At 45.1% G+C, this 27,609-nt stretch overlaps 13 protein-coding genes across 13 annotated transcripts; 7 read left to right on the top strand and 6 right to left on the bottom strand.

Annotated features, from left to right (window-relative positions):
- Positions 1 to 125: 125 nt before the first annotated feature.
- Positions 126 to 1,220, top strand: FA14DRAFT_170048 (uncharacterized protein; the record flags this gene model as incomplete). Its single annotated transcript, XM_025500255.1, has 3 exons — positions 126 to 423; positions 482 to 965; positions 1,042 to 1,220. The coding sequence occupies 3 exons, from the start codon at positions 129 to 131 to the stop codon at positions 1,148 to 1,150; spliced, it is 888 nt and encodes a 295-aa protein (XP_025357466.1). The 3' UTR covers positions 1,151 to 1,220.
- FA14DRAFT_187292 (uncharacterized protein) lies at positions 1,168 to 3,703 on the bottom strand. Its single transcript, XM_025501587.1, has 2 exons — positions 1,440 to 3,703; positions 1,168 to 1,370 (listed from the first exon to the last, which is right to left on the bottom strand). Exons 1-2 carry the CDS (start codon positions 3,564 to 3,566, stop codon positions 1,347 to 1,349), a joined length of 2,151 nt encoding a protein of 716 aa, XP_025357465.1. The 5' UTR covers positions 3,567 to 3,703; the 3' UTR covers positions 1,168 to 1,346.
- Positions 3,704 to 4,913: 1,210 nt separating this feature from the next.
- Positions 4,914 to 6,923, top strand: FA14DRAFT_176463 (uncharacterized protein; the record flags this gene model as incomplete). The annotated part of the gene is made up of 1 exon (XM_025500673.1): positions 4,914 to 6,923. The coding sequence occupies one exon, from the start codon at positions 4,914 to 4,916 to the stop codon at positions 6,921 to 6,923; it is 2,010 nt and encodes a 669-aa protein (XP_025357464.1).
- Positions 6,924 to 8,046: 1,123 nt separating this feature from the next.
- On the bottom strand, positions 8,047 to 9,660 carry FA14DRAFT_166502 (glutamate 5-kinase; the record flags this gene model as incomplete). The annotated part of the gene is made up of 2 exons (XM_025500034.1): positions 8,411 to 9,660; positions 8,047 to 8,323 (listed from the first exon to the last, which is right to left on the bottom strand). The coding sequence occupies exons 1-2, from the start codon at positions 9,646 to 9,648 to the stop codon at positions 8,047 to 8,049; spliced, it is 1,515 nt and encodes a 504-aa protein (XP_025357463.1). The 5' UTR covers positions 9,649 to 9,660.
- A 159-nt stretch (positions 9,661 to 9,819) lies between these two features.
- FA14DRAFT_10524 (uncharacterized protein) lies at positions 9,820 to 11,274 on the top strand. Its single transcript, XM_025495735.1, has one exon. It carries the CDS (start codon positions 9,918 to 9,920, stop codon positions 11,133 to 11,135), a length of 1,218 nt encoding a protein of 405 aa, XP_025357462.1. The 5' UTR covers positions 9,820 to 9,917; the 3' UTR covers positions 11,136 to 11,274.
- FA14DRAFT_10525 (cytochrome P450) lies at positions 11,275 to 13,202 on the top strand. Its single transcript, XM_025495736.1, has one exon. It carries the CDS (start codon positions 11,414 to 11,416, stop codon positions 13,094 to 13,096), a length of 1,683 nt encoding a protein of 560 aa, XP_025357461.1. The 5' UTR covers positions 11,275 to 11,413; the 3' UTR covers positions 13,097 to 13,202.
- Positions 13,160 to 15,418, bottom strand: FA14DRAFT_152567 (uncharacterized protein; the record flags this gene model as incomplete). The annotated part of the gene is made up of 1 exon (XM_025497539.1): positions 13,160 to 15,418. The coding sequence occupies one exon, from the start codon at positions 15,416 to 15,418 to the stop codon at positions 13,160 to 13,162; it is 2,259 nt and encodes a 752-aa protein (XP_025357460.1).
- Positions 15,419 to 15,659: 241 nt separating this feature from the next.
- On the bottom strand, positions 15,660 to 17,224 carry FA14DRAFT_170041 (succinate-semialdehyde dehydrogenase; the record flags this gene model as incomplete). Its single annotated transcript, XM_025500254.1, has 2 exons — positions 15,660 to 17,138; positions 17,204 to 17,224. The coding sequence occupies 2 exons, from the start codon at positions 17,222 to 17,224 to the stop codon at positions 15,660 to 15,662; spliced, it is 1,500 nt and encodes a 499-aa protein (XP_025357459.1).
- A 316-nt stretch (positions 17,225 to 17,540) lies between these two features.
- On the bottom strand, positions 17,541 to 18,656 carry FA14DRAFT_187285 (GroES-like protein; the record flags this gene model as incomplete). The annotated part of the gene is made up of 1 exon (XM_025501586.1): positions 17,541 to 18,656. One exon carries the CDS (start codon positions 18,654 to 18,656, stop codon positions 17,595 to 17,597), a length of 1,062 nt encoding a protein of 353 aa, XP_025357458.1. The 3' UTR covers positions 17,541 to 17,594.
- Positions 18,657 to 19,055: 399 nt separating this feature from the next.
- FA14DRAFT_117334 (Metallo-hydrolase/oxidoreductase) lies at positions 19,056 to 19,940 on the top strand (the record flags this gene model as incomplete). Its single annotated transcript, XM_025496226.1, has 1 exon — positions 19,056 to 19,940. One exon carries the CDS (start codon positions 19,056 to 19,058, stop codon positions 19,938 to 19,940), a length of 885 nt encoding a protein of 294 aa, XP_025357457.1.
- Positions 19,941 to 20,286: 346 nt separating this feature from the next.
- Positions 20,287 to 21,936, top strand: FA14DRAFT_176455 (aspartyl-tRNA synthetase; the record flags this gene model as incomplete). The annotated part of the gene is made up of 1 exon (XM_025500672.1): positions 20,287 to 21,936. The coding sequence occupies one exon, from the start codon at positions 20,287 to 20,289 to the stop codon at positions 21,934 to 21,936; it is 1,650 nt and encodes a 549-aa protein (XP_025357456.1).
- A 62-nt stretch (positions 21,937 to 21,998) lies between these two features.
- Positions 21,999 to 24,394, bottom strand: FA14DRAFT_10627 (P-loop containing nucleoside triphosphate hydrolase protein). Its single transcript, XM_025495777.1, has 2 exons — positions 24,342 to 24,394; positions 21,999 to 24,279 (listed from the first exon to the last, which is right to left on the bottom strand). Exon 2 carries the CDS (start codon positions 24,234 to 24,236, stop codon positions 22,062 to 22,064), a length of 2,175 nt encoding a protein of 724 aa, XP_025357455.1. The 5' UTR covers positions 24,237 to 24,279; positions 24,342 to 24,394; the 3' UTR covers positions 21,999 to 22,061.
- A 236-nt stretch (positions 24,395 to 24,630) lies between these two features.
- FA14DRAFT_159332 (uncharacterized protein) lies at positions 24,631 to 27,534 on the top strand. The gene has a single exon (XM_025498164.1). It carries the CDS (start codon positions 24,702 to 24,704, stop codon positions 27,393 to 27,395), a length of 2,694 nt encoding a protein of 897 aa, XP_025357454.1. The 5' UTR covers positions 24,631 to 24,701; the 3' UTR covers positions 27,396 to 27,534.
- The last annotated feature ends 75 nt before the right edge of the window (positions 27,535 to 27,609 follow it).

Raw genomic sequence — 27,609 nt, 5'->3', positions numbered from 1 at the left:
TCACCCTAATTGGTTATATTGCCGATCACGCTTAGGCCCGTGCATGCGCGCTTAAGAAGTAAGATGACGATCTCGAACACTCCATTCTTCTCACCACCACACTTAGAAAGACTCTATCCTCAGTAAACATGTCAAGCCCTCGCCATTCACCACCGCCATCAGCTGCAGCGCCAAAACCTCGTGGTATCCTGAAAAATGCCAGCAATGGAATCGCACATTCGGATGGGAATGAAGTTGAATCACCTCCGCTAATCAACGCTCAAACTCAGAACATCGAAAATGCTAACCATCTAGCGTGGGATGAAAGCAATTTAACCTTACATGAAATTCAACGGGAACAACAAGACCCTCGTATGAAGATCGATGAGCCAAAAACTCCATTCGTTCGTAGTGCCAGCTTGGGGCCAATGGATGACGACACAAGTAAGTATTTTGAGTCATCTTTCACACCATGTCTTGCTCACCTCTTTTTCTTCTGCAGACTTTGACCTCGATAACAACCAACAGGCCGCAAGCAACTACTTTCCTACCAACAATACTGCCGAACCTTCTTCATCTTCTCTACCGCACAACCCCGTCCGTCGGTCATCAGCAGCTGAAGTTTTGGCAGCCAATACCAAAGCTAACGCAGGCAACACTGTCGGCAGACAATCGAATCCGTCCGCTGCCGTTGGATTAGACAGTGCGGATATGCTCAAAAGTCGTGATAGCACGCCTGCTTCTTCAAGAAGAGGAACGGATAGCCGTAGTCCGAGTTTCACTTTGCCAAACAGTAGAAGAAGTTCTGCTGCTGGCGAACGTTCCCGTGAAGGTGTTCGACAGGAAATGCGTGACCGTAATCCTGATGCGATGGATGTAGAAGACGGTGCATTTGAAGAAGAGGAGGACAAAAGTGAAGAAGCAAAAGCTAAACAGGATGCTTTTGCACGCAAGCGGAATGCTCATTATGGTAACGAAGCTGAAGCGTGAGTGGAGTAGTGTTTTCAATGATGGTAGTGCATAAGTGCTGACAAGAATTTGCCTTTCTTTCCCCTACTCCAGCATGAAGATTGCAGCAGCTTTGGCGGCCAAAGATGATGATCTAGATGCAGATGATGACGATGAAGACGGTCACTCTTCACAACCTCCCATGCCAAACGGTCGCACATGATCTGTTCCGCTTCTTTCAGTCTGTATCAATGCTATTGTAATAAAATGTACACGATTGAAGGTTACCATTCATCAGAAGGTGAGAAAAGGTCATGCCTGGATTACGTCTCTAACAGGTGTTCGAAGCCATCTAACAGGTGTGCTCTTGAGATAAGGTATAAATGAGTAAGAGCGATGGATGCTCAAATGATCGCAGTCTAAGCCTGTAGACCTGCCATTTCCTGAGAGAGAGAAAAAGAGAAAAATGTTAGCATACTTTGTGGATATGATCAGATTCTTGAGATACTCACGCGAAATTCTGCTTTGATCACCCATTTGCCGCCAGCCTTTTTGGATTGCTTTTCGGCATACGTTGTCAGGCATGCTTCCAATGTCGTCTTTGGAACGGCAGCTTTGCCTTCTGTTGCATATTTAGAATGCAGTCCTTCTATCAGGACAGGGCGAATGGAAGAGCTTCCCTCTATGGAACCCAGGAGATCTTTCAAATGTTCTTCCGGGAACGCTTTTGCTTTTGTCAGTACCGCTGCTTGTGCTGATGGTTTGTTGGGATTTGAAGGCGAGGTTGAAGCGGAAGCAAGAACGTTAGCATTAACAATTTGTTCGCAATGCTCTTTTTTGATCGTGGAAGTAGGGATTGTGGTATCCGTACCTGACAAATCCGTAGATGTAAACGTAAACGGATTCAAACCGATGTACGTATCATTCAGCATCTCCATCTGATATGCATTGAAACCTTCGTATGATGCAACGCCCAATTCTGTCTCCCAATGTGGTCCTGTCTCAAATTTGACCAATTTTGCCTCGAATCGACGTCCGATTGGCTTGAACTTCTTGGGCTTCTTCTTTGCGTCCAATTTGTTGACAAATGGCTTGCTGGGGCTGAGGGAAGAACGATTACGTCCTCTGAGAGATTTGACTGGGCTGACAGATTTGCGATTACCAAACATGTTCATCTCAAGATCACCATCGCCTTCTTCATCTTCCTCCTCCTCCAGATCATCCACCAAGAAGTCATCCATCTCTGAATCAGAATCAGAGCGACTTTCATGGTCATCTTCTTTGTCATCATTGTCGTTGAGGTCATCTCCCTCCATTGGATCAAAGTCTTCCCATTCTGCATCTGAATCATACGAGTAATCCAGAGCAACTGGATCCTGTGCTAACGGCTTTCTTGAGCTGACGAAGTTGGAAGATCGTGTCCAGGTTCCGTACCATGCAGGTCTTCGATCGGATGCAAAATGCAACAGCTTGATGGGAAGCTTCTTACGATCTGCCAAGTTTGCCAGTCCACGTTTGCCATTCTCTTCCAACAAGCGATCATCACCAAGAACGCCAGCTTCTGTGATCAAACGCATTGACTCACGGACGCTTACAGGAGCACGAATACCCTTTCGAGATTTTCGTCCTTGTGCTCTAGCAGGTTTGCTCTTGTTGCCATCCTCTAGGAAGCTTTTCAAGAGTTTATCCTGGGCGAGATCACTCTTGCCGATGCAGCCGTCAAAGTCACTCGCAACTGCGCGTGAGAATCTATTGATGGGCGCCAAGTTCTTGAATGTGCACGGCAAGAAAGTACGGTCGAAATCAGACACATCATCGGGAATTTGCTTCTTCGGTGATATTGAAGGACCGGCAGGCTTTTGCACAAATGCAGACATGAAACTTGCTGACATTTTGGTTTGCATGATTTCCTTTTGTCGCTTTGCCTCTTTCTCTGCTTCTTTGGCGATCTTTTCCGCTTCCTTCTTTGCCTTTTCAGCATCGCGAGCTTGTCGTTCTTTACGCTTTTCCTCTTCTTTTGCCTCTTTCTCGGCATCTCTTGCGGCTTTTTCAGCATACCTCTTTGCCTTTTCGGCTTCTTTCACCTGTCGTTCTTTGCGTTTTTCTTCTTCTCTTGCCTCCTTTTCTGCCTCTTTTGCCGCTTTTTCAGCGTCCTTTTTTGCCTTTTCAGCTTCCTTTGCCTGTCGTTCTTTGCGTTTTTCCTCCTCCTTTGCTTCCTTTTCCTTTCGCTTTTCTTCCTCCTTGGCTTCTTTCTCTTTTCGTTTTTCTTCCTTTTCTAGGCGTTTGTCATCCTTTTTCGTTGTGGGAGGTGCTTCTCCTTCCTTCCCGCTTTCGTTGACCAGACTGACACGCTTCTTTGGTTTCTTGGCCTTCTCACTGCCTTCAGCTTTTGGGGCATTGTCGTTCTGATCACTTGAGATTGTGTCACTCTTTCTCTTCAGGCTCTTTGATGAAGATGCTTTCAATCCATTCTGTGAAGAGGATGACGATGATCCTTCTCGAGATTTTGCGCTATGTCCAATCCCATTTGATTCACTACTCTGACCTTTCTTTTGCGATGAATCCATTTTGACCATATTCATGTCCACATCTGACAATGGCTCTAAAGAACGAGGCATGGTATGTGTCAAGATGCTCATACTTGTTCTCTTGGCTCAGCAAATCGTACGCGTATTTACGGGACCGAAACACGTATCCAGTGATGTTCTACTTTGCCTTTCGGTTTTAATTCAGGATAAGTCGCTTGTTTGAACAAAGTTGATGGTTGGTGATGTGATGATTAGAGAAATGAAGTTTGCTTTTTCCCAAGACTCAGATTAAAAGACAGTTTTGCTGCTTCTCCTAATCTACGCGTTAAAGTACGCGTTGCACTTCAAATGACAAAAGTGTTACTTTACCCACGCGTTCAATCACGCACAACGCGTCTGCCATTCGATTCTGCTATTCTAATGAAAAGTATCATCATCAACATCCATCCACCATCCTTGACAACGCATTTCGTAGAACTTATCCTTAGAGAATAGTGCTACCAAGCTGAGCGCAGAAATGGTCTCACAATTCCAGCTGGCTCCAGTCAGATATGTAATTGAGTATGGATGTCATCCTTGTGTCATGAAATTCAGTAATACCATTCGGCTGCACAACCTTTGTCTTTGCTACACTGCCATTTAGTAGAACATTGATATCATGTCACTCAGTATAACGTGCAGGTATCCCAAAAGGTGTCATCAATTGCATCGCCGGATAAGACCAACAATACAGCATTGCGTGTGAAGAGCCAAAAGTCAAGAAATCAGTTTCATAGGATCAACAGCCCTGGGAAACCTGTTGACGGGAAAAAAGTGCAGATACACCTAAAAAGATATCATTTGAACTTGGAGGTGATGAACCGCTCATGGTGTTTGAAGATAAAAACCTGGACGAAGTGACCCCATAAGTGTTTGCCACCAAGTTTCGTAACTGCGGCCAAATATATACTGCAGCCACTCGTATCGTTGTCCTGAAGTCGATCATACCTGACCATTTTAAGCGGTTGCAAGCGAAAAAATCCTGTTGGAGGAGGCAAGGAACCAAAACGCTGGTATCGAAAGTGAAGTTGACAAAGTCAAAGCACAACTTGATGATGCATTAGGAAAAGGTGCCAAGCTATCAACGCAAGCCGATAAGTCCAAGTATATCAACAAGAACGGTTTTTCTATCCACCAAAATCGTCACGGGCTTGACATGCGACATACAGATCTGGAAGGAAGTGGACCTCTATCTACAGATCAAAACACTCGTGAGAGTCCTATTAATTTTATTTACAAGGCGCAGATAACTACGCAGGAAGGAATCGGAGCACCGTTTCTTGCTTTTTATGCGATGCAGTGCAGAATATTTGCATGAATTCCATATAGATCGGTGCATGAATTAATTCGATATGAAGCCTTTTGCCATTTGCCAAAGAAAATTCCTCTTTCCCTCTTTCCTCCATCAACCGTTTCAAAATGTCATCGCCATCACAGAAAGTCAGTATTGCTCATGCTGTTCAAGGTATCAATACCGCTTTTCAGCTCTTTACAAGTGATGATGTAGAAAAGCAAGTTTTTAACGAAGAAGCCGGTCCGCTTGGAATGGCCGTCGCGATGCTTGGATACCCAGGGCAATTCGGTCTGGTCCGAGCTGCACTAAAATTAATCGTTGGTCTGGAAAGAGCACACAAAAGTGGCCTAGATGTATCCAAAATCAAACACCTTACAGCTGATCCCATCGAAAAGATAAGCTACGGAGGTCCCAAACCGTTAGGAATCAATCCAAGGCCTGATCAACCTCTTCTCAAGCATTTCCTCAATACATATGAAGGTAAGGTGTGGTATTATTTTGGCTGCAGGCCCGACAACGATCAGGAAAAAAAAAATCGAGTGGTAACTGGGGTCACTTTAGCATGTTTCATCCTATGTGCTTCAGCAACGGGTGCGTCGTCAGTGTCACTCTGCCTTCACAAGGGTCCTACATATTGGATTTTGGTCATGTTAAACCCAGTTGGATTAGTTGGTGTTGCAGTGACATTCATTCGACTCCGTGCATGCATTCGACCAGCAACAATTCATGAGCAGGGTAGTCCCCTAAATTTTTCCAAGCTCCCGCATTCCGTAATTTTGGATAATGGCCGCATCGGTATCATTGATGAACGTGCTATAGATGTATATCCTTCAAGCTACCGTATCTATAAATTTGCCCTTGGAGTAAGCTTAATATGCCTTCTGACCGGGTTGGTCGTCGCTTTTAGCTTACTCCAAGATAATGATGGACACGCAATTATTTGGGGAGGATGCCAGCTAATCTTGACGATCGTGCGCTATCTTACTTGGCTTTTTGAACCACTACAATACTTGCAGAGACAATCCACCGAAATGGGAATCGAAGCTGATTCAGTTGCAGGAGATATGTCTGATCTTAAAGATGCAGCTACGACTCGAATCGTGTTCCTGATCGCTCGCGCACGACTTTACAACTCTAATGAGCGTCATGACCCTTATTCTGAGGAGTTTATCTGGCAGGCACTATCGACTATACGTCCTACAGAAGATGGATCTTGGTGGTGGAGAAAGGCTCCCACTAACACAGACGTAATACAATCTTATAAAACGAGTGAGGCTGTCGACCTACAAATCAATGGAGAGAGAGCACAAAGGAAAAAAAGTGCTGTACACCAGACGCCATTTTGTTCTGGTAAGAATAAAGGAACACAAATCATACTACTTCCCATGCCAATCATTCATGCTATGTGTGATGTTTTCGGAGTATCTCCACACTCCTGTGGTTTACCAAGTCTTGGTTCTGTCACTTCTTTTGAACCGGATGTACAACTTTGTGTAATTACTCAACATGGTACAACGTCTTTCCTTTTCTGTGTCTTCGATGACTATGGCAGAAATGGCACAATACTCAGTGACGAGGAACATCATATTTTAGACGGATGCTTTTTCCACAAGGGAATTCTTGTAGTAAATGCGATGGCTTTAGTAGTTCATCAATCTATGAGGCCTGGTAAAGTGGAGCGACGCTATGAAACCGATTTCAAACCTTTCGAAGAGATGCTCAGGTTGATCAAAGAGAAGGGAGAAAAAGAAAAAATAATCACTTCAAGGGCCGACTTACCGCTCACGGTAAATACAATAACAAAAGATTTATATTTATTATTTGGCAATCAGCTGTCTAATTCAGATTCGCTCCTCACAAATTTGCGCCTTATGAAATTTCGTGATTTCGCTTTTCGTTCGAAGTGGTGGCCGTCATTTTTACGTCCGCAATATTTCTACCATCTAATCGTTTTCTTCGAAAAGGCTGATAGCGTAACGGGTCAACTTGATACCATGCACGGGCACGAGTTTTGGTTTTGGGACGGCCTTCGTATTACCGGTGAAATAATTTTGAAACCCAAAGAAATCGCAAGACGACTAGAAGAAATGAGCAGTAAAGAGGAGGCAGCATCGTATCACACAGCAGCGACTTGAATTAACAGCGATGACACGGGGGGCGGAATGCTGTGAGCATGGTTGAAAACAACACTAGTGTACATAGAGCTTTCTTATCGTGAATTCATCAAGTTTGTTTACCCACTTCTTCATTCATCTTCTACACTCGATCGCTTCGAGATCTGCCCTCGCTTAAATTCTGACAACGATACGGGTCATATCCTCTTGCAATTTCACCACACTCGTCAACGCTTCATCGAAATCTTTTTGCAGTGCTCTGTGAATATCAGGATTGCGTACTAGATAGGCGATCATTGTTGTCAAAGCAGTTGCACTCTCGCAGTACTTCATTGCGCTGAAGTAAATTACCCGTTGTGGGGTTCTTACTATTGCAAAAGATTGAAAGCATAACCTGTCTGGCATCCAAACGTGCAATGTCCTAACCCTAGTCTTGTTTATGTCATCCTTCTTGAATTGAATATCCGGAAAGCGTCATCGTTCGTCGTTGATAGATCAGTAAGCTTTTTAACCGTTTCTCCGCCTGGTTGGCCGGATGAATACTTGATCCACTTTCGCAAAGATCGAGAGATCGTAGAAAGCCAGCCTGCCATGCTTCCGCAATAGGAAAGATTGCTCACACCCATCAGGAATTTGTCTGCATCATTATCCTGCTCCACTCTTCTAAAAGATGCGCAAGTTCTCCGACAGCGTCCATTGCAAAGAAGTGCAACCATCTCGCAAGGTCAATCACAGCATCGCCTTTCTCTCCAGCGGTCGTGACTTGATGAACTTTTGCATTAGAGGTTCGATATATTCTTCCGGTTTGATCAGATTGTTCATACTGTATGCACCAGAGATCGCCCGTCTGAAAGCTGAATGTTTGTCTGAATCAATCTCGCTGAAAAGACTTGGTTGTTTAGGATGAAATTGGAACGATTGGTAGAACGTCGTCTTTGGATAAATCACCTTATTTCTATGCGCATATATCTGTCGAGAAGCTTTTGATGTGCTAAAAGAGAGGTGATTTGTACTGATCCGAACTGCTTCTCTATATCGATCATGCGCTTCCTCCAACGCCCATGCGGATCGGTAATTGTACGTTTGCCGAAACGGCCAAATGCATAGAATGCCGATTATTGCGATCAAAAGGACCGGTTCTGGCTTATGGTAGGGTCAAATGAAGTGCTAATTCGTCCACAACATAATCGCTCTCGGTATAGCCCAACACATCTACAATTTGCGAGCTGTTAAGACCTTTTATCCGTTCACATTCTATCGAATTGTAGTTTGCTAGGCCTCTCCCGATCTCGATCAATTCCCAATCGGTAATTGTCGTATTTTTTGCATCTTCATCTGTTGCAATGTCTATGTTGGGTGGTGTTTGAATAGCAGAAGTAGGTCTGCTGGCTGATCTAGAGCCTGATCCGATATGTTCTTCACTTCGCAGGTAGGAATTCAGTTGCCTTTTCACCACTTCAATCTGATGTCCGTTTGCTGATACTAGATGTGCTGTATTGATTGATGACGGATCATTAATTTGATCAGCTTGTTCTGGAATAGCAGCAGTAACGACTTCTCCCTTCTCAGTTGTCAACAGCTTCAACTTCCTTCGAACGACCAATCTTACAGCTTGCATGCGTTCCCATGTACCTTCAACGCCCACCACACCCGCTGCTAGCAATCTGCCACCGCTTTCTGGTCGGCTGATTCGCTCATATGCGCCTTCATCAATGATCACTGTTCCTGCAGGATGAAGAGCATGCAGAATACTCCATTTGCGTGATTTCAAGGGGTGTCTGACAGGCAAGAAGATCGTATGAGGAGGGTTGTCAATTGCTGGCGCTCCAATTGTGTCCCGTTCATGCTCCAAATCCAGAGATGAGATTGATGTCGTAAGATCCGTCACGGCTTCTTTTGATTCTGTTTCCGTAGTGCCGGTTGTCACCTCTACAGGAACACCTTTTTCCACCACTTTGACAATGTTGGTGGGTATATTCCCATTAATGATCACCGTAGCCACACCTGCAGCTGTTGCCAATTCTGCAGCAATCAACTTTGTCATCATTCCACCCGTGCCAAAATTGCTTCCCAAGCTTGTCACATTAACAATCTTTCGTACTTTGCCGACATTTCCCACCACACCTAGTCTTCTTGCTCGAGGGTCATTGCGCGGATTGCCAGTATACAGACCATCAACATCCGTAAGCAAGAATAGAAAGTCTGCATCAACCAGACCTGCAGTGATGGCACTCAATGTGTCATTATCACCAAATCTCAATTCTGAGACGGACACAGTGTCGTTTTCGTTCACGATTGGGATTGCATTGAAGGGAGGTGATAACAGAGTCCGTAGAGTATTTTGAGCATTCATGAATCTTGGTCGATCAGCAATATCATTGCGTGTTAGCAAGACTTGAGCGACATTGATCCCTAATTCTCCAAATAGTGTATCCCACAATGCGATCAAACGCAATTGTCCCATTGCAGCTAATGCTTGCCTTTCTCCAATCGTTCCTCTGCCGGTGGAAGTTGATCCAGGCTTCATGAAACCCATCCGTACCTTTCCCATTCCGATCGCACCTGAACATACCAGCACAACTCGATGGCCAGCACTGCGGAGTTCATGACATGTTTCTACAAGTGAGGATAATATGGACAATTTTGGTTGATGAGTTGTTTCTGATAGGATTGAAGATGTGCCCAGCTTGATCACGATCGTCTTTCCGGTGAAGTGATGAGCAGCATGTGCACTTGTGGTAGCCATGTCTGCTATGCTTGAGGATGTGGTTAAGATAAAGTTGCCTTTCTTCTAGCGCGGGCATACGAAATTGTGCATATACTGACCTTGTGCTGTCATACATTAAGTAGGACCAAAAGTTTAAACATGGATTTACGAGAATTTTTTAGCGGCGCTAATTTCAACAAGTCTTCCCATCTTGTGAGAAGATCAACCTTTCCTGCAAATCATCAACTTCATCAATCACATTCACATCAGTCTTTCTGACCTTCGGAAGAACATCAGCTCACCCAAAAATGTCAATAACGGAAACGCCATCCACAGCAGGAGCAGAAAAGTCTCAGCGGAGTTTAGACTCACACTTTTCTACTTTGGATAGCACACCACTGTTCATGACCCAACTTCCATCTGACAATGAAGGACAAAAGGAAGACTCAACGGTATTGGACGCATTGCAGAGCTTAACATTTGACGGCACACCAGATGAAGTGGCAAGCAATTTCAAACGGCAAGGAAACGAGTATTTCGTCGCCAAAAGGTATACAGAAGCAAGAGGCTTTTACAGTCAAGGTTTGGACGCATACCCAAAAGATGTGAAATTGCAAGAGACACTGTATGTCAACAGAGCTGCATGCAACCTTCCACTAGAGAACTATGGAATGGTGCTGAAAGATTGTTCTTCAGCTTTGGGTCTCAACCCTGCATCTGTAAAGGCATTCTTTCGTTCAGCAAAAGCGCTATCGGCTCTCAAGCGGTATGTAGAAGCAATCGATTGTTGTGATCATGCACTGTTGCACGAGAAAGATAACGTCGAGATCATCAAGCTAAGAGCGCAGATCTTGAAGCAGAAAATTGACGAGGATAGAAGAGAAAAGGAAACTTCTGAACGTGAAAGACGGTCGAATGAGAGTAAGACGGCATTGGCAAAAGCCTTCCTTGCGAGAGGGCTTTGGATTGAAAACACATCCAAGCCACCAGAGAACCCTAATCCGGCACAATTCGACTCAGACGCAATCTCAGGCACAGATTCGTCATCCACCCTACCTTTGACAATCACAAACAAGGAAGGCGAGATAATAGCAAACACGAAATGGCATACACCAGATGCAATCAGAACGCCAATCATCTTTCCAGTAGTGCTCCTCTACCCTCAATACCATCAATCGGACATGGTTTCACAGTTCCATGAAGATACAACTCTAGGTGCACATCTCGATATGATGTTCCCACATCCACCATCTTTACCTTGGGACACAAAAGGTGAATATGTCAGCTCAAATCTAAGCATCTTGGCAACCACGCATTCCAAACGTATCCTTCGAATCGGAAAAGGTTTAACGTTGCGAGAGGCTATGGATCATTGTGCTCGAGATGCCGATCCTGCTAAAAAGGAAGAAAGGGACGGAATGGTATTGCAAGATGGCATTTTGTCATTCATTGTTATACCCAAAGGCAGTGAAGCCGAAAAGCGTTGGATAGATGAATTCAAAAAGCAACGTACCGTCAATCCTTGAGTCATGAACAGGAGCAACCGCTAACGGACTATTAGACTGGAAAGCCGTCAGGCACAACGGAAGTGTGCGCACGCGCCCGCAAGCTTCTCTCGTACGTGAAAGTGTGGGGGGACCACCCGGCCGTATTAATCTCTTTCGCACGAAATTGCATTCTTCCTTTCCTCCAAACCGACCTTTCCTACGGCCCGTTGTCATACAATGAAAAAGGTACAAATAGGGCCAATATAGCATCTCAAGTTGCGATCGATCTTCATCTCCCCATCTTTGTCACTATCATAATGAACGATGCACGATCTTCCGTATTTGTCAAGCTGGCATTGAGCTTGGAGTGGTATCATATCCCTCTAGCGATCGCCATCTCCATTCCAGCTTGGATCATCTACAACCTCTTCTTTCATCCTCTTGCCAAATATCCAGGTCCTTTCATCGCTAGGATCGGGATACCAGGCATTTGGCCGTTCTGGCAAACGTACAATTATCGATTCGCATGGGCATTGGAGGAAGCACACGATCGATATGGAGAAGTTGTGCGGATAAGCACAAATCATCTGTCTTTCAACACATCAAAAGCTGCTCAACAGATATATGCACATGGAAGTGGGGTGATCTACCCAAAGACGACGTTCTATCAATCATTCCAGGTATACCGCAAACAACCAAGTCTTTTTAGCGAGATTGATTCAGATAAACATTCAGCTTTCAGACGAGCGATCTCTGGTGCATACAGTATGAACAATTTGATCAAATTGGAAGAATATATCGAACCACTAACGCAAAATTTCATCAAAAGGCTATCAGAAAATCAGGCTACGACAGAGAAAGGCAGTGTTGTGATTGATTTGGCGAAATGGTTGCACTTCTTTGCAATGGACGCCGTTGGAGAGCTTGCATTTGGTGCTTCATTTGGATTTGTGGAGAAGGGTAATGATGCAGACAACTTCTTGGTGGGTGTGAGCAACTTGTCCCATTGGGGAAGCATGGCGGGCTGGCTTCCCGCAATCTCTCGACCGTTGAGAAAGTGGATCAAGTATTCATCTGGTCAACCAGGCGGAGAAACGGTTGGAAAAGTTACTGAACCATTGATCAACGAACGATACCGCTTGCTAGACATTCAATCAAAAAAGGACGAGACAAAAATGACCAAAGAAGAGTTGGACGATATTGCACGTTTGGATGCCAGGCAGGATATGTTGTCAAACTTTTGTAAGAGTAAGAATCCTACGACGGGAAATCTTCTCCAGCGGAATGAAGTACTGCGGACGGCAATCAGTGTGGTTTCTGCGGGATCAGACACAAGCGCAACTGCTTTGACGACAATGATCGGCTATCTGGTACGCAATCCTGAAGTTCATAAGGCACTTCAGAAAGAGATCGATGATGCATTTGATGCTGGTGCCTTGACATGGCCGATTCAATATGCACAAGCAGTCAAGTTGGAGCTGCTGCAAGCATGCATCAAGGAGACACTACGATTGCATCCGCCCATCTCGATGTCATTGCCTCGGGAAGTATGTACGAAAGACGGCTTAGTGGTTCAGGGACACGTGGGAAAGCAGCATATCGTTCCTTTCGGTTGTCAAGTGAGTGTGGCTCCTTTTGTGCTGCACCGGAACAAAGACGAATTTGGTGAGAATGCAAGAGAGTATGATCCATATCGTTGGTTGAATCTGAGCGAGGACAAAAGAAGGAACTTGGAAAAGAGTATTTTGACCTTTGGCGGCGGAGCACGGCAGTGCATCGGGAAGAATATCTCTCTGATGGAAATCAACAAGGCTCTACCTTCTCTGATCCGTACGTTTGATTTCAAATTACCCGATCGTAGCTCGAATGATTGGCAGGGAAGAGATTCAGATGGAGTAGAGGCTGAACAAGTTCCATGGCGATGCAGATCAACTTGGTTTCTTGAAGTACAGACATTCCCGGTACAGATCACGACTCGATCAAATGGCGATGATGACTGAAGAGTGGCTAAAGAAGCTTGATGGATTCACGATAAGAAAGCTCTATGTACACTAGTATTGTCTTCAATCACGCTGCTCATACCATACCTCCACCAAATCTGCGGCCCAATCCTCTTCTTCTCGAATAATGTCATCGCTGATAATTGAAGTCGCTGCTGTGTGATATGTTGGTGATGCTGGATTCACTTGCACTGAATGCGTCTTTGGACCGCTCAAAGTTTCCAGTCGCTGTGCTGTCCCTCCCAGTCGCTGTGCTGTCCCTCCCAGTCGCTGTGCTGTCCCTCCCAGTCGCTGTGCTGTCCCTCCCAGTCGCTGTGCTGTCCCTCCTATAGCAATGTTGGCTCGATTCCGCCAGAAGGAGGATGCCCCATTTCCGTCACCTTTAGAAGCAACGTGATAAGTCCGAATGCGCTTTCTTCTCTCTATATCTTGAGAATTACGAATGAACAACCTTAATATCGATCGCCCATAAAGGTAATGATTCCGTCTAGTCTCTATTACTAAATAAGAATCTTCATCTCTAGGACTGGCCGTTAGCGGTAGATCGGCCCTTGAATTGATGATTTTATCTTGTCGGGTGTTCTGCTTCCAAGACCAAAGCAATTTTTCGAAAGACTCATTCGAAGACTTTTCTCTCGCGAAATCTTCCATGGGCGGGCTGACCTCTGGCTGACTTGCTTTAGTCAAAATTCCACCGGTAAATTCCAACCTTAAGTCCGAGCAAAGCTGTAAGGTGGACTGTTCCTCGTTATCGGGTAAAAATCCGAATAAACGTCCTTCCATTGCGGGAAAATAACCAATGTAAAGCAGGAAAGACACCATAGAACCTCGAGTAACCAAGCAGAGTGTTACATAAGTTCCATAATTGTTAAGTACAGACATAGTAGGTAAGCCACAGGAAAGCGGCTTTAGTCCTAGAACATCGCACATCGCATAAATGATTGGCAATGGGATCAGTATGATTTGGTTATTGCTGGTTCCCTGCTGCATATCTATCACCCTATGGTTTTCGCGAGATTGTGTAGTATCTTTGCTTTGTTCTACAGTTCGAAATGGCGCCTGGCTTGAAACATTCGTCGCTTTTCCAGAAGCCGCTCTTTGATTTGCTTCTTTTTTAAGCTGATCTAGGATGGTTTGTTCGTCCTGAACGGCGGCATATACTTCTTCAGCCTTGAGCGCTTTATGCTGACACCAATTTCCCGCTTCAGCCCAAGGTAAGCTTGATAAAACATGCCATATAGACTCCTCAGTATATCGACTAAGGAAATATTCACCGTATATGGTGTCGTAAATCCGTTTGCGTGCGATCAAGAACACGATGCGTGCCGTGGCTTCATCTGTAAAGTCACATATATCGCCTGCAACGGTGTTTGCTTCAATTCCCATCTCTTTTGATAATCTCTGTACCATTCTTAGCGGCTCAAGAAGCCAAACTACATATCGCAATCCTGTTAAGACGAGCTGACAAGTTACCCAAATAATCGCATCTAGATCATTATCTTGAATCAGGGTAAAAGCGACAAGAAATCCGATTAAAAGACATGATGTACCTACTGCAAGGGCGATCTTGAAGCGTAACGTGCTTAAAGGATATATGTCGATTGCACGTTCATCGATTATTCCGATACGATCACCATCAAAGATTATTGAATGAGGTAATTTAGGATACTTCCGAGGATCGTTGCAATTTGGCGGATCTGGTCCATCCTCATTTTGCCAGTGAATTTCTGCAGGTCGGATACCTGTACGAGCCTGAATGAAGGTCACAGCAAGAATACACAACCCGAGTGGGTTGAGCATGACCAAGATCCAATACACGACACCCTTGTTCCAGCAAAGTGGTACTGATGATATCCCCGTTATAAGAGCACAAAAGAGAAAACATCCGTAGGTAAGACAGGTTACTGTCCGATTCCATCTTTGGTCATTTTTATCTGGCCTTGCGCCGAAATAATACCATACGTTTCCCTTGTAATCATTGAGAAAATGTTTCAGCAAAATTTGATCCTCTCTTGGATTGAGTCCAATTGGATCACCCTGCCCAGATGTGAATCGGTCGATTGGAGTAGGGGTCAGGTGTTTCATCATCGAAACATCTAAGCCGCTGGCATGTGCCTTTTCCAGGCCAACAATAAGCTTCAATGACGCACGAACTAGACCTGCCTGGCCAGGGTAGCCAAGCATTGATACTGCCATAGCTAGTGGACCAGCTTTTTCGTTGAAAACCTGTTTTTCAACGTCATCGGTTGTGAAGAGCTGGAAAGCAGTGTTGATACTCTGTACTGATCTAGCGATCTTTTCGTTCTGTTGACCTGAAGACATGATGGTGAAGTAGTGATGATAGAGGAAGGATGGAAAGAGAGACCGTCTTTGAAAATAGCATAAGTCTTCGATATTGACTGTTTTATGCACCGATCATGGTGGAATTCATGCAATCGCTCTGTTCTGCACACTTCTTCATCGCATAAAAAAGAAGAAAGCGGAATTCCGGTTCCTTCTTGCACTTTCATGCCACACACACACACGTCAATCATGTCATTTCGACTGGAAAGCATACACACTCTCACTTTGCAGGTGCCACTCTGAAGTTGAGTGTTTTAATTTGCAAATAGTCATCCAATCCTAGAACAGACCCTTCCCTACCATATCCGCTCTCTTTTACGCCGCCAAATGCACCTTCAGCGGCACTTAGCATTCCATGATTGATGGCCACCATTCCGGTCTCAATCTCTTCTGCCATTCTCCATGCTCGATCGATATCCTTGGTGAACAAGTAAGCGCCCAAACCGACTTGACTATCGTTGGCTTTCTGTAATGCTTCTTGCTCATCTTCAAAAATGCCGATGGCACTCAAAGGTCCAAAGCTCTCTTCTTTCCAGATTTGCATGTCGGACGTCAGACCAGTGATGATCGTTGGTGGATAGAAGAAGCCGTTCTTGAACTCGTCTTTGATATACTTGGACTTGTCGGCTTGCCATGAAAGCGTAGCACCTTTGCCTAGCGCATCATCAACATGCGTCTTGACTTTATCGACACCTCGCTCTGACATCAAAGGACCAAGACCAACGTTAGGGTCCTTTCCTCCTCCGACCGGGATCTTCTCGATTGCACCTTGCAAACGCTTGACAAAGTCAGGTACGATCGACTTTTGCACAAGGATACGGTTGGCAGCCGTACATGTTTGACCGCAATTGCGTAATTTAGTAGCAAACAATTGTGGAATGACATCGTCCAAATTTGCATCTTCAAAAACGATGAAAGGTGCATTACCACCAAGTTCCAAAGACATCTTTTTGAGTGTGTCTGCACTTTGCTTCACCAAAAGCTTTCCAACAGCCGTTGAACCTGTAAAACTGATCTTCTTTACTCTTGGTTCTTCACACAAGGCCTTTCCGATCTCGGCGGTTGTCTTCAATCCGGTGATGCAGTTTACGACACCTTTTGGGATACCAGCCTTTTCAGCCAAGTGACAGAAAGTCAATGTGGCAAATGGTGTCTCACCTGCTGGCTTGACGACGGTCGTACAACCTGAAGCAATCACTGCTGCAATTTTGCGGGCAGCCATTGCGATTGGCAGGTTCCATGGGCACAAGGATGCCACAACTCCGATAGGCTGTTTGATCGTGATGATACGACTTGTAGGATTGGCAGCCGGAATCGTAAGACCGTTTGTGCGTTCGGCCTCTCCAGAGAAGAACTCCAAGAAGCTTGCAGCGTACACAACTTCAGCTTGAGCTTCTTTGAGAGGTTTACCATTTTCAGCAACGATGAGCTTTGCAAAATCTTCCGCGTTGGCAAGGATGATGTCATTGTATGCTCTCAGCATTCTTGCACGTTCGCGACCCGAAACCTTACGGAATGTTTGAAATGCATTTTGAGCAGCAGTGACTGATCGTTCTACATCTTTGGTGTCCATCTCAGGTGCAGAACCGATCACTTCACGAGTTGATGGATCTTCAACATCGAACCGTTTGCCCGAGATGGCTTCGACAAGTTGGCCATCGATTACGGCTTTGTCGACATACAAGGATTGATCTTTGAGCTGCAAGAAGGGAGAGGAGAAAGAGATTAGCAATTGAATAGGCAAGTTCTCATTATACTACTTACCTTGATTGTTGTGGAAGGCATTATTATGATTTTGAATGATATGTGATTTTTATGATTGTTGTGGTTGTTAAGAAAGAGGGATTGAGCTGCCACGTTGGCTAAAGCACAAAGGACTTTACGGCAATTAATCCGTTGAGAGAAGGATCAGATAAAGTTTAGGAAATGAGGAGGAAGATGGATGTGCACTTTACCCTCCACAGAAGAGAGTTTTATGTTCTACGGCGCCGGTTGTAAGTTTAATGAAGACGCTAAAGTGGCTTGTGACCTGATTCAAAAGCCGTTGGCCACAACCCCACACTTTTGATTTTCCGATAGAAATCGGAAATGCACGCTAAGTCTTCGGTCCGGTACATCAATTTCATTTCAACAAGGTAGGTACTACACAAGAGATTCAAAACGTAAAGACAGTCTTGCGTACCTTTCGCTTGTCAAACAAGTCATAATACTTGACAGCTTCATCAATCGGAACGGAATGTTGAACGAATTCCTTGAAAATGTCTTGATGTTTTCCAACCATTTCAAGAGCGGGTTCAAAGTAGGTACGAACGGGGCAGCGGCCGAATTGCATACGTAAATTCTTGTTGTACAAATCCAATCCCTGAAGAGTGACTGGTTTGGTATGAATGCCACAAGAACTGATCACGCCAAATGGACGAGCGAGTTTGACAGATAGATGCAAAGCTGCTTCTACACCAACGACTTCGAGAATCACATCTGCACCTCTGCCTTCTGTAAGCTGTTTGATCTTTGATTCAACGTCATCATTTAAGTTGAATGCATCTTTTGCTCCATGTTTCTTTGCTTCTACCAATCGATCTTCCACTTGATCGATCGCATAAACATCAGTAAAGAAAGAAGTTGCAGCTGTGACTGCACACAATCCTACCGGCCCACAACCGACAACCACACAAGTTGTGGGTTTCTTGCGTTCGAATTCTGTCAAGATGTTGTAGCCGTTTGAAGCTACAAAATAACCCGTCGGTGCAATATCGGCCATTGTGATCAAGCATTCGTCCGGGATAGTGGTTGGAGCAGGGTAAAGTGTTGAATCTGCTAATTCCACACGAACATATTCAGCTTGAGCGCCATCCAAAGGTATACTTCCATACACTTTTCCCTTTGAACAACGTCCCGTTTGACCACGTTGACAGAAGAAGCATTCTCCGCATGAAGTCGTAAAAGGTGAAACAACCAGATCACCTTTCTTGAAGTTTTTGATCTTTGATCCTACTTCGCATACATGACCAACGAATTCATGACCAAGAATGAAATCTAATCTGGGTAAAACCATATGACCATGATAAAAATGTAGATCACTTCCACATAATCCTGCCGTTCGAACTTTGACGATAACGTCTGTATCTTCTTTGATCGTTGGGATTGGACGATCTTCCACTGCTACTTGATATGGTGCTTTGATCACCAAAGCTTTCATTGTTGTTGAAGATGTCATTCTTGGCGAGGAATGATAGATGTGGGGAAAGAAGCTAATTTGAATTAATCAATCAAGCATTTAATCGATCGAAGCTAGTCGTTTAAAGTTGAGCACAACTATACTGTCATAAGACCTTTAGTTTTAGTCGTACGACACAGAGGTCCACTTCTTGGACTCCACTTGTCATGCGCTAAAACAGTCTTCAGGCGGCCCGGACAAAAGCCCAAACGTTCATCACTGACAAGAAATAATGACAAAGGTACATCGGACATGGAATGATACTATCATATGACCCTCTCTATTAATTCATTGCGTCATGAAGAGTTTAAGAATGACACTGCTTTATACCTTGATTAGGTTTGTTGATGGATGAATGAATAAATGCTTCTCTCCACCATCAATCAATCGGATCACACAATGACTTCTCTCAATTTAACAAAATCACAAGCTCAACCAAACATCATCTTACCGCAAGTGCTCAATCGTGCACCAGAAGGTACAAAGGTGTTTGTTTTACCCGTTGGTTTTCTGGCAGCAGATGCGGGTTGGTTCTTACGTGGTGCCAATACCTCAACGGCCAGCAATCCTGCCGGTCCAAATGGCAAACCCGAACGTCGTGATTTGGTAATGTACGTTGTACTGATCGATCATCCAACCGAAGGTTTAATTTTATGGGAAACAGGTTGTGGTCGTGATTATCCAGAGGTTTGGGGTATGCCCGTTGCTGACATCTTTGCTCGTTCACGTTATGAACCTGAACATGAATTAGATGCTGCCATTGCAAAGGTTGGCTATCATATCGATGATGTCAAACAAGTCATCATTGGTCATTTGCATCTCGATCATGCTGGTGGTTTGGTTCATTGGATCGGTAAAGACGTTCCGATTTGGGTGCACAAGGTTGAGCTTGAAAGTGCTTTCTATTCTGCTGCAACGGGTGCTGATGATGCAGTATATCAAAAGCATTACCTCAGCTTGGACTTGAATTGGAAGGTATTCGATGATCGTGAATTGGACATCTTTCCAGGTATGACTTTGCATTGGTTACCCGGTCATACCGCCGGTTTGTGTGGCTTGCAAATCAATCTGATCGAAAGTGGGACGTTTGTCTTTTTATCCGATCATGCACATGTGCAAGAGAATTATCATGGCACTCCACAAGGATGGCTCGCTCGTGATCATCAAGCATGGTTCTCAAGCAATGAAAGAGTTAAACGTTTGGAAAAAGCTACTGGAGGATTGATCGTTCCTGGTCATGATGAAAAAGTAGCAACGCCTTTGTTCGGTAAGGTCTTTAAGTGATTCTGCGTGTATGCTCAACCCCTGTACCTGCTCTCTAATCAGTGAATGTTATGACATTTTGCGACTTCATCTGAGTTTAGAACAGATATAGTGAACTTGGCCATGGAAGTCTTAGGAAGTTCACTATCCCCGCAAAAATAGTCAGTACTCGAATAAACCCAACTGATCATCTCAACCTGAATCAGCCAAGTTCACTTCGGAGGGGTTGTTCCCAATTCCGAGGAATATGAGGATGGACTTAGTCACGATTGTGACTCCTCTGTGCTTCACGCACGCGGCAGGAAGATTTATATGCGTGCGCGACACTAAATTTAAACTTTTCTTCTTTTTCCCACCAGCATTCATAATGGATCTGACGAAACCAATCGAACAAATCTTGGAAGAAGAGAGAAATGAAGATGGAACACCTCTGTCCGACAATCAAAAGAAGAAACGTGCTGCAAAATTAGAAAAAGAACGTAAAAAAGCCGAAACTGCAGCACGTTTAGCAGCTGAGAAGGAAAAAAAGGAGGCATCTGAAGTTGATTTTGCTCAACAAAATTATGGTGATCTTCCTTTGAATCAATCGCAAGAAAGAACGGGACGTACGTTCAACAGCTTGACCGATATCAACGCCGGAAATGATGGCAAGACTGTCACCTTCTCGGCACGCATTCAAACTTCAAGATCACCTTCTGCAAAGATGGTCTTCTTGACTTTGCGTAGTAGATTCGACTGTGTTCAAGCAATTTTGACACAAACGCCAGAAAAGGTCTCTAAACAAATGGTCAAGTGGGCAGCAGGATTAGAGTCGGAAACGATTGTGCTTGTGGAAGGTGTGGTCTCAAAAGTAGCTAAGCCTATCGAATCAGCTACAGTTACAGCCAAGGATGCAGAGGTAAAGATCTCCAAACTGCACGCCATTTCTCGTTTAGCTTTGAAGGAGCAATTGCCATTCTACGTTGACGATGCTACAAGATCAGAGAATGAGATCCAAGCCAGTCAAAGCACAGACAGACCAATGCCAAGCATCGGTATCGACACCCGATTGGACAATCGTGTTTTGGATCTCAGAACGACAACCAATCAAGCCATCTTCCGTATTCAACATGGTGTCTGCAAGCTGTTCAGAGAATTCTTGGACGACAGAGGATTTGTCGAGATTCACACTCCCAAATTGCAAGGAGCAGCAACGGAAAGTGGAGCAAGCGTCTTCAAAGTGTCTTACTTCAAAGGAAACGCTTTCTTGGCACAAAGCCCTCAACTGGCCAAGCAAATGGCCATCGCTGCTGATTTCGGACGTGTGTATGAGATTGGACCAGTCTTCCGTGCTGAGGACAGTAACACACCAAGACACATGACCGAATTCACAGGATTGGATTTGGAGATGGCATTTGATGAACACTACCACGAAGTTTTGGACACCTTGGCAGGTTTGTTCACCTTCATCTTCCAACAATTGCCAAAGAGATACGCCAAAGAGATCGAAACTGTCCGCAAGCAATTCCCAGTTGATGACTTCTTGGTGCCTGATGTGATGCCAAGATTGGAGTTCCCTGAAGCTGTCAAGATTTTACGTGAGGCAGGCCAGGAGATTGGTGATTATGATGACTTAAGTACAGAGCAAGAAAGAATTTTGGGTAAAGCCGTTCGTGATAAGTACAAGAGTGACTTTTTCATGTTGGACAAATTCCCATTGGCAATTCGTCCTTTCTACACGATGCCTGATCCTGCCAATCCAAATTACAGTTTATCGTACGACTTCTTCTTCCGTGGTCAAGAAATTCTCTCTGGCGCTCAACGTGTTCATGATGCAAACATGTTGGAAGGCAGAATGAAGGAAGCAGGTATTCAACCTGAAGATATGAAAGCTTACCTCAACGCATTCCGATTCGGATGTCCACCACATGCTGGAGCGGGTATTGGTATGGAACGTGTGGTGATGTTCTATTTGGGATTGGGTAACATTCGTAGAGCAAGCATGTTCCCTCGTGATCCTAAACGTTTGGATCCGTAAACACCAAAAAAGGCAATTGGAGATAAATTGTTGTAATTATTACATGTTGCTATTCCAACTTCGTAACTGTACATGAGTAGAGCAAATAATAGAAGAACCTCCCATTGACTCAGCATATTCCCTCTTTAAGCATTAGCCTCTGACTCATTCGAACCTGCGGGCCGATTCTTTGGGATAATATCTGCGCTGAGCGGACCTGTCTGTCCAGCTGCACGTACAACACCAATGAGTTTCGTCTTGCCCTCTCGTGTGATGAGTTTGAGACCAGGCTCCAGATATTCTGCCGTTCGAATGAATTGCAACCGTAGCAAAGCACGATCTCCCGTACGTACGACTGGCTTGTCCGGCGAAGAGGAAGTGGGTTCATTCATTCCTGTCTGCTTTCCATTCTTCGATACTGACTCAGATGCATTTCCCGCTTCCGTTGAACCGTCGCTCGTATTTTGACCTGCCTTATTTGCCTGATTTGGCCATGTACTGCTGACGATATTTCCCTGTGCGTCCAATTTGGCAATCTGAGTGATACGAACAGTCTGTCGAATACTTGCCGCATGCAAGACCATGCAACTTCCCACACTCAACGTTGTTGAATGATACAAACACAAGATCTCAGCATCACATGTCATCACAGCCCTTGGAGGCGGTTGACCTTCAACCGCTTTTGACATCATCACCATTCCTTTTCGAACTTGATTTCTTCGAATCTTTTTCAATGCAAAACTTGCACTTTGACCTGCCGTTGCCATTTCAACATTCACTCGCTTCCGTTGAATTGAACGAACACTTGTGCTGGTAAATTGACCCAACGTATCAGGACCAATGATTAGATTGTCTCCAACCTTGACCATACCAGACAGTACTACCCCACTGACCACACAGCCTACGAATGGCACAGAGAAAACATCCTGCAGCTGGAATTTGAAGGGAGCATTTGGCGAGAATTTGGCAGCGTTGGCTTGCGGCAAAATGTTGAGGAACGAACGGAGCAGGTTCAAGTTGTGACCTGTGACGTTGGAGATCTGGAAAATGGGGCAGATTCGTTCATGACCCAGTCGCAAAGCTGCATCGACCGTTTGTTCTGGAGATTCGATAAAGATTGGCGTCTTTCTACACCCTGGCGAGCGAAGAATCTTTGTCAATTGTTTGATAGTAGCTTCCAGGATGTGTGGTGGTGTCATATCAATCTTTGTGATGCAGACCAGAACAGGCACAGCCAAAGCCAATGCTACACCCAAGTGCTCCTTCGACATTCCTATCAGACCTGCATTGGCACCAACCATAAGCATGACAAAGTCAGGCAAGCACCCGGTCAGACCACCGACAGTCGTCTTTAGATAACGCTCATGTCCTGCCAAGTCAATAAATGATACCACCTTTGCACTTTTCTCGCAGATCTCCTCCCAGCTCATCTTCCTGCCTGGCTCCGAGGTATTTTTGGCATCAATGTTCATCACGACTCCACCTCCTACATCGAATCCTAGAATCTCCATACCGACACTTGACGTTCTTCCTGACTCGATCTCATGCTTGTGCCTGAATAGATTCACACGAGCTTTTCCTCTTCCATCGTCCAAGCCTCCTCTCGTCAGCACACCCAACGTTGATGATTTACCAGCATCGACATTTCCAACCACTGCCACTCGTAGCTCCAACAACTCTTGTGCACTGCTAGGTATCCTTCTGACCATAATGAAAGCAAAAGGCTCCCTCTCCTTCTCGTCGAGATGCTCAAACAGCGTTGTTGCCTGACAATCAACCTGAGAAGCGGCCAATTTGACATGCCGTATTATGGTAGACAATTCTTTGGAAGTAAGGGACATGTTGATGTGCTTCACATCCTCTAGCTTGTCGCCCATGGTCATAGAATTTGGAATCGCATCAGCAAGCGATTTTGCCGGCGTGGCAGATGAAGCCGATTCATCGTTTATCTGCGTTCTTCGACCCAAAGACAAGATTACTTCGCCTCCCTGTGACCAAGTCCAATCATGTAGAATGCTTCCTAGACTTTTTGCTGTCTGACTAAGCGTGTCATTCTGCTCGGGTGCCTTCTTTGCCACCTCATCGGTATGCTGATTGCCGTTTTGTTTCCCCACCTCAGCCGTTGCATCTGAAGTTGGGTCTTGTAAAGCAAGCTTCTTGAAAGCTTCTGGTTCGATTGATAGCTCTGATGCGATATGGCTATTCGAGAATGCAGACGTTAGTGCGTCTAAAGAACCTTGTGACTCGGACTTCTTTGTATGTCCTGCAGATGCTGGTTTGGTTGACCGTCCTTGGTCAGTATTGATTGTTGTGTGACTCATCCTTGTACCTGTTCCTATCTGGGCAGCTCACTGATCCTATTTTCTTTGCCAGATTGATGGTGAGCTTGATTCTTTGAGGTGTACCTTCTTCAGATGTGCTCTTACTCGGATATCTATTTAGAGCGCTGAAACCTGCGAGCGGGTGGACACAGTATAACACTATTTGAAAGCAGCCTTGTCAACTAAATCGATGATGGTGATGGTGAATAGCATACCTTCTTCCCGCAATGAGAGTCGAGCTTAGTGACTCAACGGAGGGTTTTGCTTGCACGGACTTAAAGTGTATGTAAGCTTGCACATGCAGAGGCTTGCATTGAGAAGACTGTGTGTGCAGTGTGCAGCATAAGCTAGTGTTGCATATCATTATTTGACACTTTTTATTAACGCGATCCTTAATTGCCATCCACTTTTGCATTCATTGCAGAAAATGATAAAGTGAGAGTAGTGCAACGAGACTGGAACAACATGTCTTCTAGAGTACAAAAGAGAACAGCTGAAGCTCGCTTTAGGCCTAGCAATGCAGGTCCTTCACGTTCAGGACAAGCAACAGCAATCTCAATGCCATCTGCATCACAACCTTCAAATGAGGGAAGAGCACAACAATCAGCATCGGATGCACCTACAGTGACCACAGATGAATCTATTGAACCCCAGCAAGCCGCATCTGTCACCCCATCAAAGCAAGTCGGCCGTCCGATTGCCATTCCGACACCAATCTCGACACCGAGCAATATTGGCACACCAAGACCACTCCCCAAACGAGTCACTCCAGGACCACCCTCAGGCTCCAATCCAATCAGAAGACCTTCTGCTGCACCTTCTTCATCCACATCTTCGTTTGCTGTGAATTCATCTCCAGCATCAAGACCAAAGGGTACACTCATTTCTACCCCGATTGCAGCACCTGGTTCTTCTCGTGGGAAATCTATTGAACGGCCAGGTTCATTGGTGAGAAGTACGCCTACGCCTTCTTTCCCACGGTCTGCATCACGTCCGCCACCTGCAGCAGAATCTTCTTCCTCGAAGAGAAAGGATGTTGGACCAACTCCAGAGAACGCTCCTTCGAGTGAGCCTGCCTCCGAAACACAAAAGAAGACTCGTGTTCGACGTCAAAGTGATGCTAGTACTCAACGCAAGAAGCCTCCTCGAGGCAGTCGTCCTGCAAAGCCCGCATCTGCTTATACCTTATATTCGAGGGAACACAGATCGGAAGTGGAAGAAAGAGCTGCAAGTGCTTCGGGTAGAACGTTTGACGTAAACGCAGCAATACGTAAAGATTGGCAGGCTCTATCACATGAAGATCGTGAGCCGTATGTCAAGCAGGCAGAACAACTACAGAAAGAGCATGAAATTGCAATGGAAGCTTTTCATGAGATTTATGGTCGTTCTGATTCGGAGGAAGATGATGATGCAGCCACTGCTAGTCCCAGCAAGAAAGGTAGCCAGCCTTCCAAAGATCGATCAGGACAACCAGCTGCTCCCAAGAATGCATACCTCATCTTCAGAAGCGAATATGAGCAAAGTGGAAAGGGCAAGAAGGGAAGCGGAGCAATCTCAACAGCCTGGCATGCTCTATCGGAAACAGAAAGAGCATCATATCGCTCTAAAGCGGAAGAGGCAAAGCGGGAATGGGAGATCGCTATGGCACAGTGGAAGGAGAACAATTCGGATGATTCAGATGAGGAATCCGAGGAAAGCGATGGAACAGGCACAAAGAAGCGATCTTCCAAACGCAAGGCAGCCAAGAGACCCAAAAAGCCAACAATCTCCGATGATGAAGCAGAATACCACGGTTCTCAAAATGATGATGCAGCTAAAGAGAAGCTTGACAATCGATCTGCAACTATGCTGGATTTGAGTCAGCTTCGATTCAATCATGGTAGAGCAAGTGCAAAGACATTCGAGCTCGCACGCAAGCATCGAAATGACAAACGAGAAAGAGTCAAAATGCGTAAACAGATGCGATTGCACAATCTCCGAACAGAGCAAGAGTTGACGGCATTAGTCGGTCCTGGAGCCAATGGCAGCAATGATGCACCAAACACTAACGGTGCACAAGGTGCAGATCACGGTGCAGAGGACGATGCTCAAGCACAACAGTCTGAGCATTCCGATGCAGAGAGTATCGTCAATGATGGACACACTAGCGCAACAGATGGAGAAGATGGTGCGCAATCGGATGCTGAGTCAGTTGGTGCTGCTTCTACATCCACTCATCACACCTTACGTGAAAAGAAATTTAGCATTCGAACTCGTATCGTTGATGGAAAGATTGTCTTGGATGAAAGCAGTTTACAACAAAGTCGTAATGATGATGCAGGATATGGTGCACAAAATGAAATGATTGATATCAATGAATCTGATCGATTTGTCAATTCATCAAGTCATGCAAAATCACGACCAAGAAACGATCGTTGGAATGTCGAAGAAACAAAAGAATTCTTGAAAGCTGTTTCGATGTGGGGAAGTGATTTTGAAATGATTGCACGTATGTTCCCGTCCCGCAATCGATCTCAAATTCGCGCCAAATGGAGATCGATGGAACGCACAGATAGTCATAGTCTGGATTTGGCATTCAAGAGACGCTTGCCTGTCAATTTGGATGAATATGCTCGTCTTGCAGGTGTTGATCTTAGTGGAGAAGCACCTGCGATCGAATTGCCAACATTCAACATCAAGAAGGCCAACGAAGATGATGAGGATATGGAGAACATTCCACCGATCAAGCGAGGCGATGAGGAAGAAGAGCCGGTTGGCAAGGTTGAACAAATACAATACGATGAGGATGGTTTAGAGATCGTGGATGAAGGAGATGATTTAGACCAGCAAAACAGAGCACCAACGTTGACAAGATCAAAGAGACGTACACCTGCCGGCGATATGCCACCTCCCTCAGCTGCAAGACAGACACCAGGCGAAGAAAGGGAAATGCCTCGAACAAAAAGAATGCGTTCTTCCAGTTTGGCCAGTCAAGCAGGAACAGCAGTGAGCGGAACGACAAGTGCATCAAACGTTCATGGTGCATCTTCTGCAGCTGCATCTGATCGTGAACGCAAACAACGCAGAATCCAAGAAGAACAACGTAAACAACGTGAACGTGCTCGTCGTCGTCCTAGACCTGATGATGATGGAGTTGAAATCTTGGAAGAAGGAGATTGAGAGTAGTGTCTGTTTGTATTATAAGAATATATTGTCCATTTGTAAATATACAGCGAAGTGTGTGTTGAACGTATTGCTGGCGGCGATTGGATTGCAGTTGAGAGATGGGTCGAGTTGCCGTATTATACAAATCAGAGAGAGCCCAGAATGCTACAGCTGAATCAAATACGTGACAAGAGCGACCAGAGATGCCAGCACAAACATCGAAGCATGC

Source organism: Meira miltonrushii, assembly GCF_003144205.1.
Source record: "Meira miltonrushii strain MCA 3882 unplaced genomic scaffold FA14scaffold_1, whole genome shotgun sequence".
NCBI classification, from domain to species: Eukaryota; Fungi; Basidiomycota; class Exobasidiomycetes; order Exobasidiales; family Brachybasidiaceae; genus Meira; species Meira miltonrushii.
Note: the sequence above shows the minus strand (reverse complement) of the source record. Positions and strands in the feature narration are given on the sequence as shown.

Excerpts from the sequence above, each read along its gene's own strand:
- FA14DRAFT_10525 (XM_025495736.1), top strand. The coding sequence starts at position 11,414 with ATGAACGATGCACGATCTTCCGTATTTGTCAAGCTGGCATTGAGCTTG.
- FA14DRAFT_187292 (XM_025501587.1), bottom strand. The coding sequence starts at position 3,566 with ATGAGCATCTTGACACATACCATGCCTCGTTCTTTAGAGCCATTGTCA. Across the intron at positions 1,371-1,439 it reads TGATCAAAGCAGAATTTCGC|GAAATGGCAGGTCTACAGGC; the intron begins GTGAGTATCTCA and ends TCTCTCTCTCAG.
- FA14DRAFT_159332 (XM_025498164.1), top strand. The coding sequence starts at position 24,702 with ATGTCTTCTAGAGTACAAAAGAGAACAGCTGAAGCTCGCTTTAGGCCT.
- FA14DRAFT_10524 (XM_025495735.1), top strand. The coding sequence starts at position 9,918 with ATGTCAATAACGGAAACGCCATCCACAGCAGGAGCAGAAAAGTCTCAG.
- FA14DRAFT_10627 (XM_025495777.1), bottom strand. The coding sequence starts at position 24,236 with ATGAGTCACACAACAATCAATACTGACCAAGGACGGTCAACCAAACCA.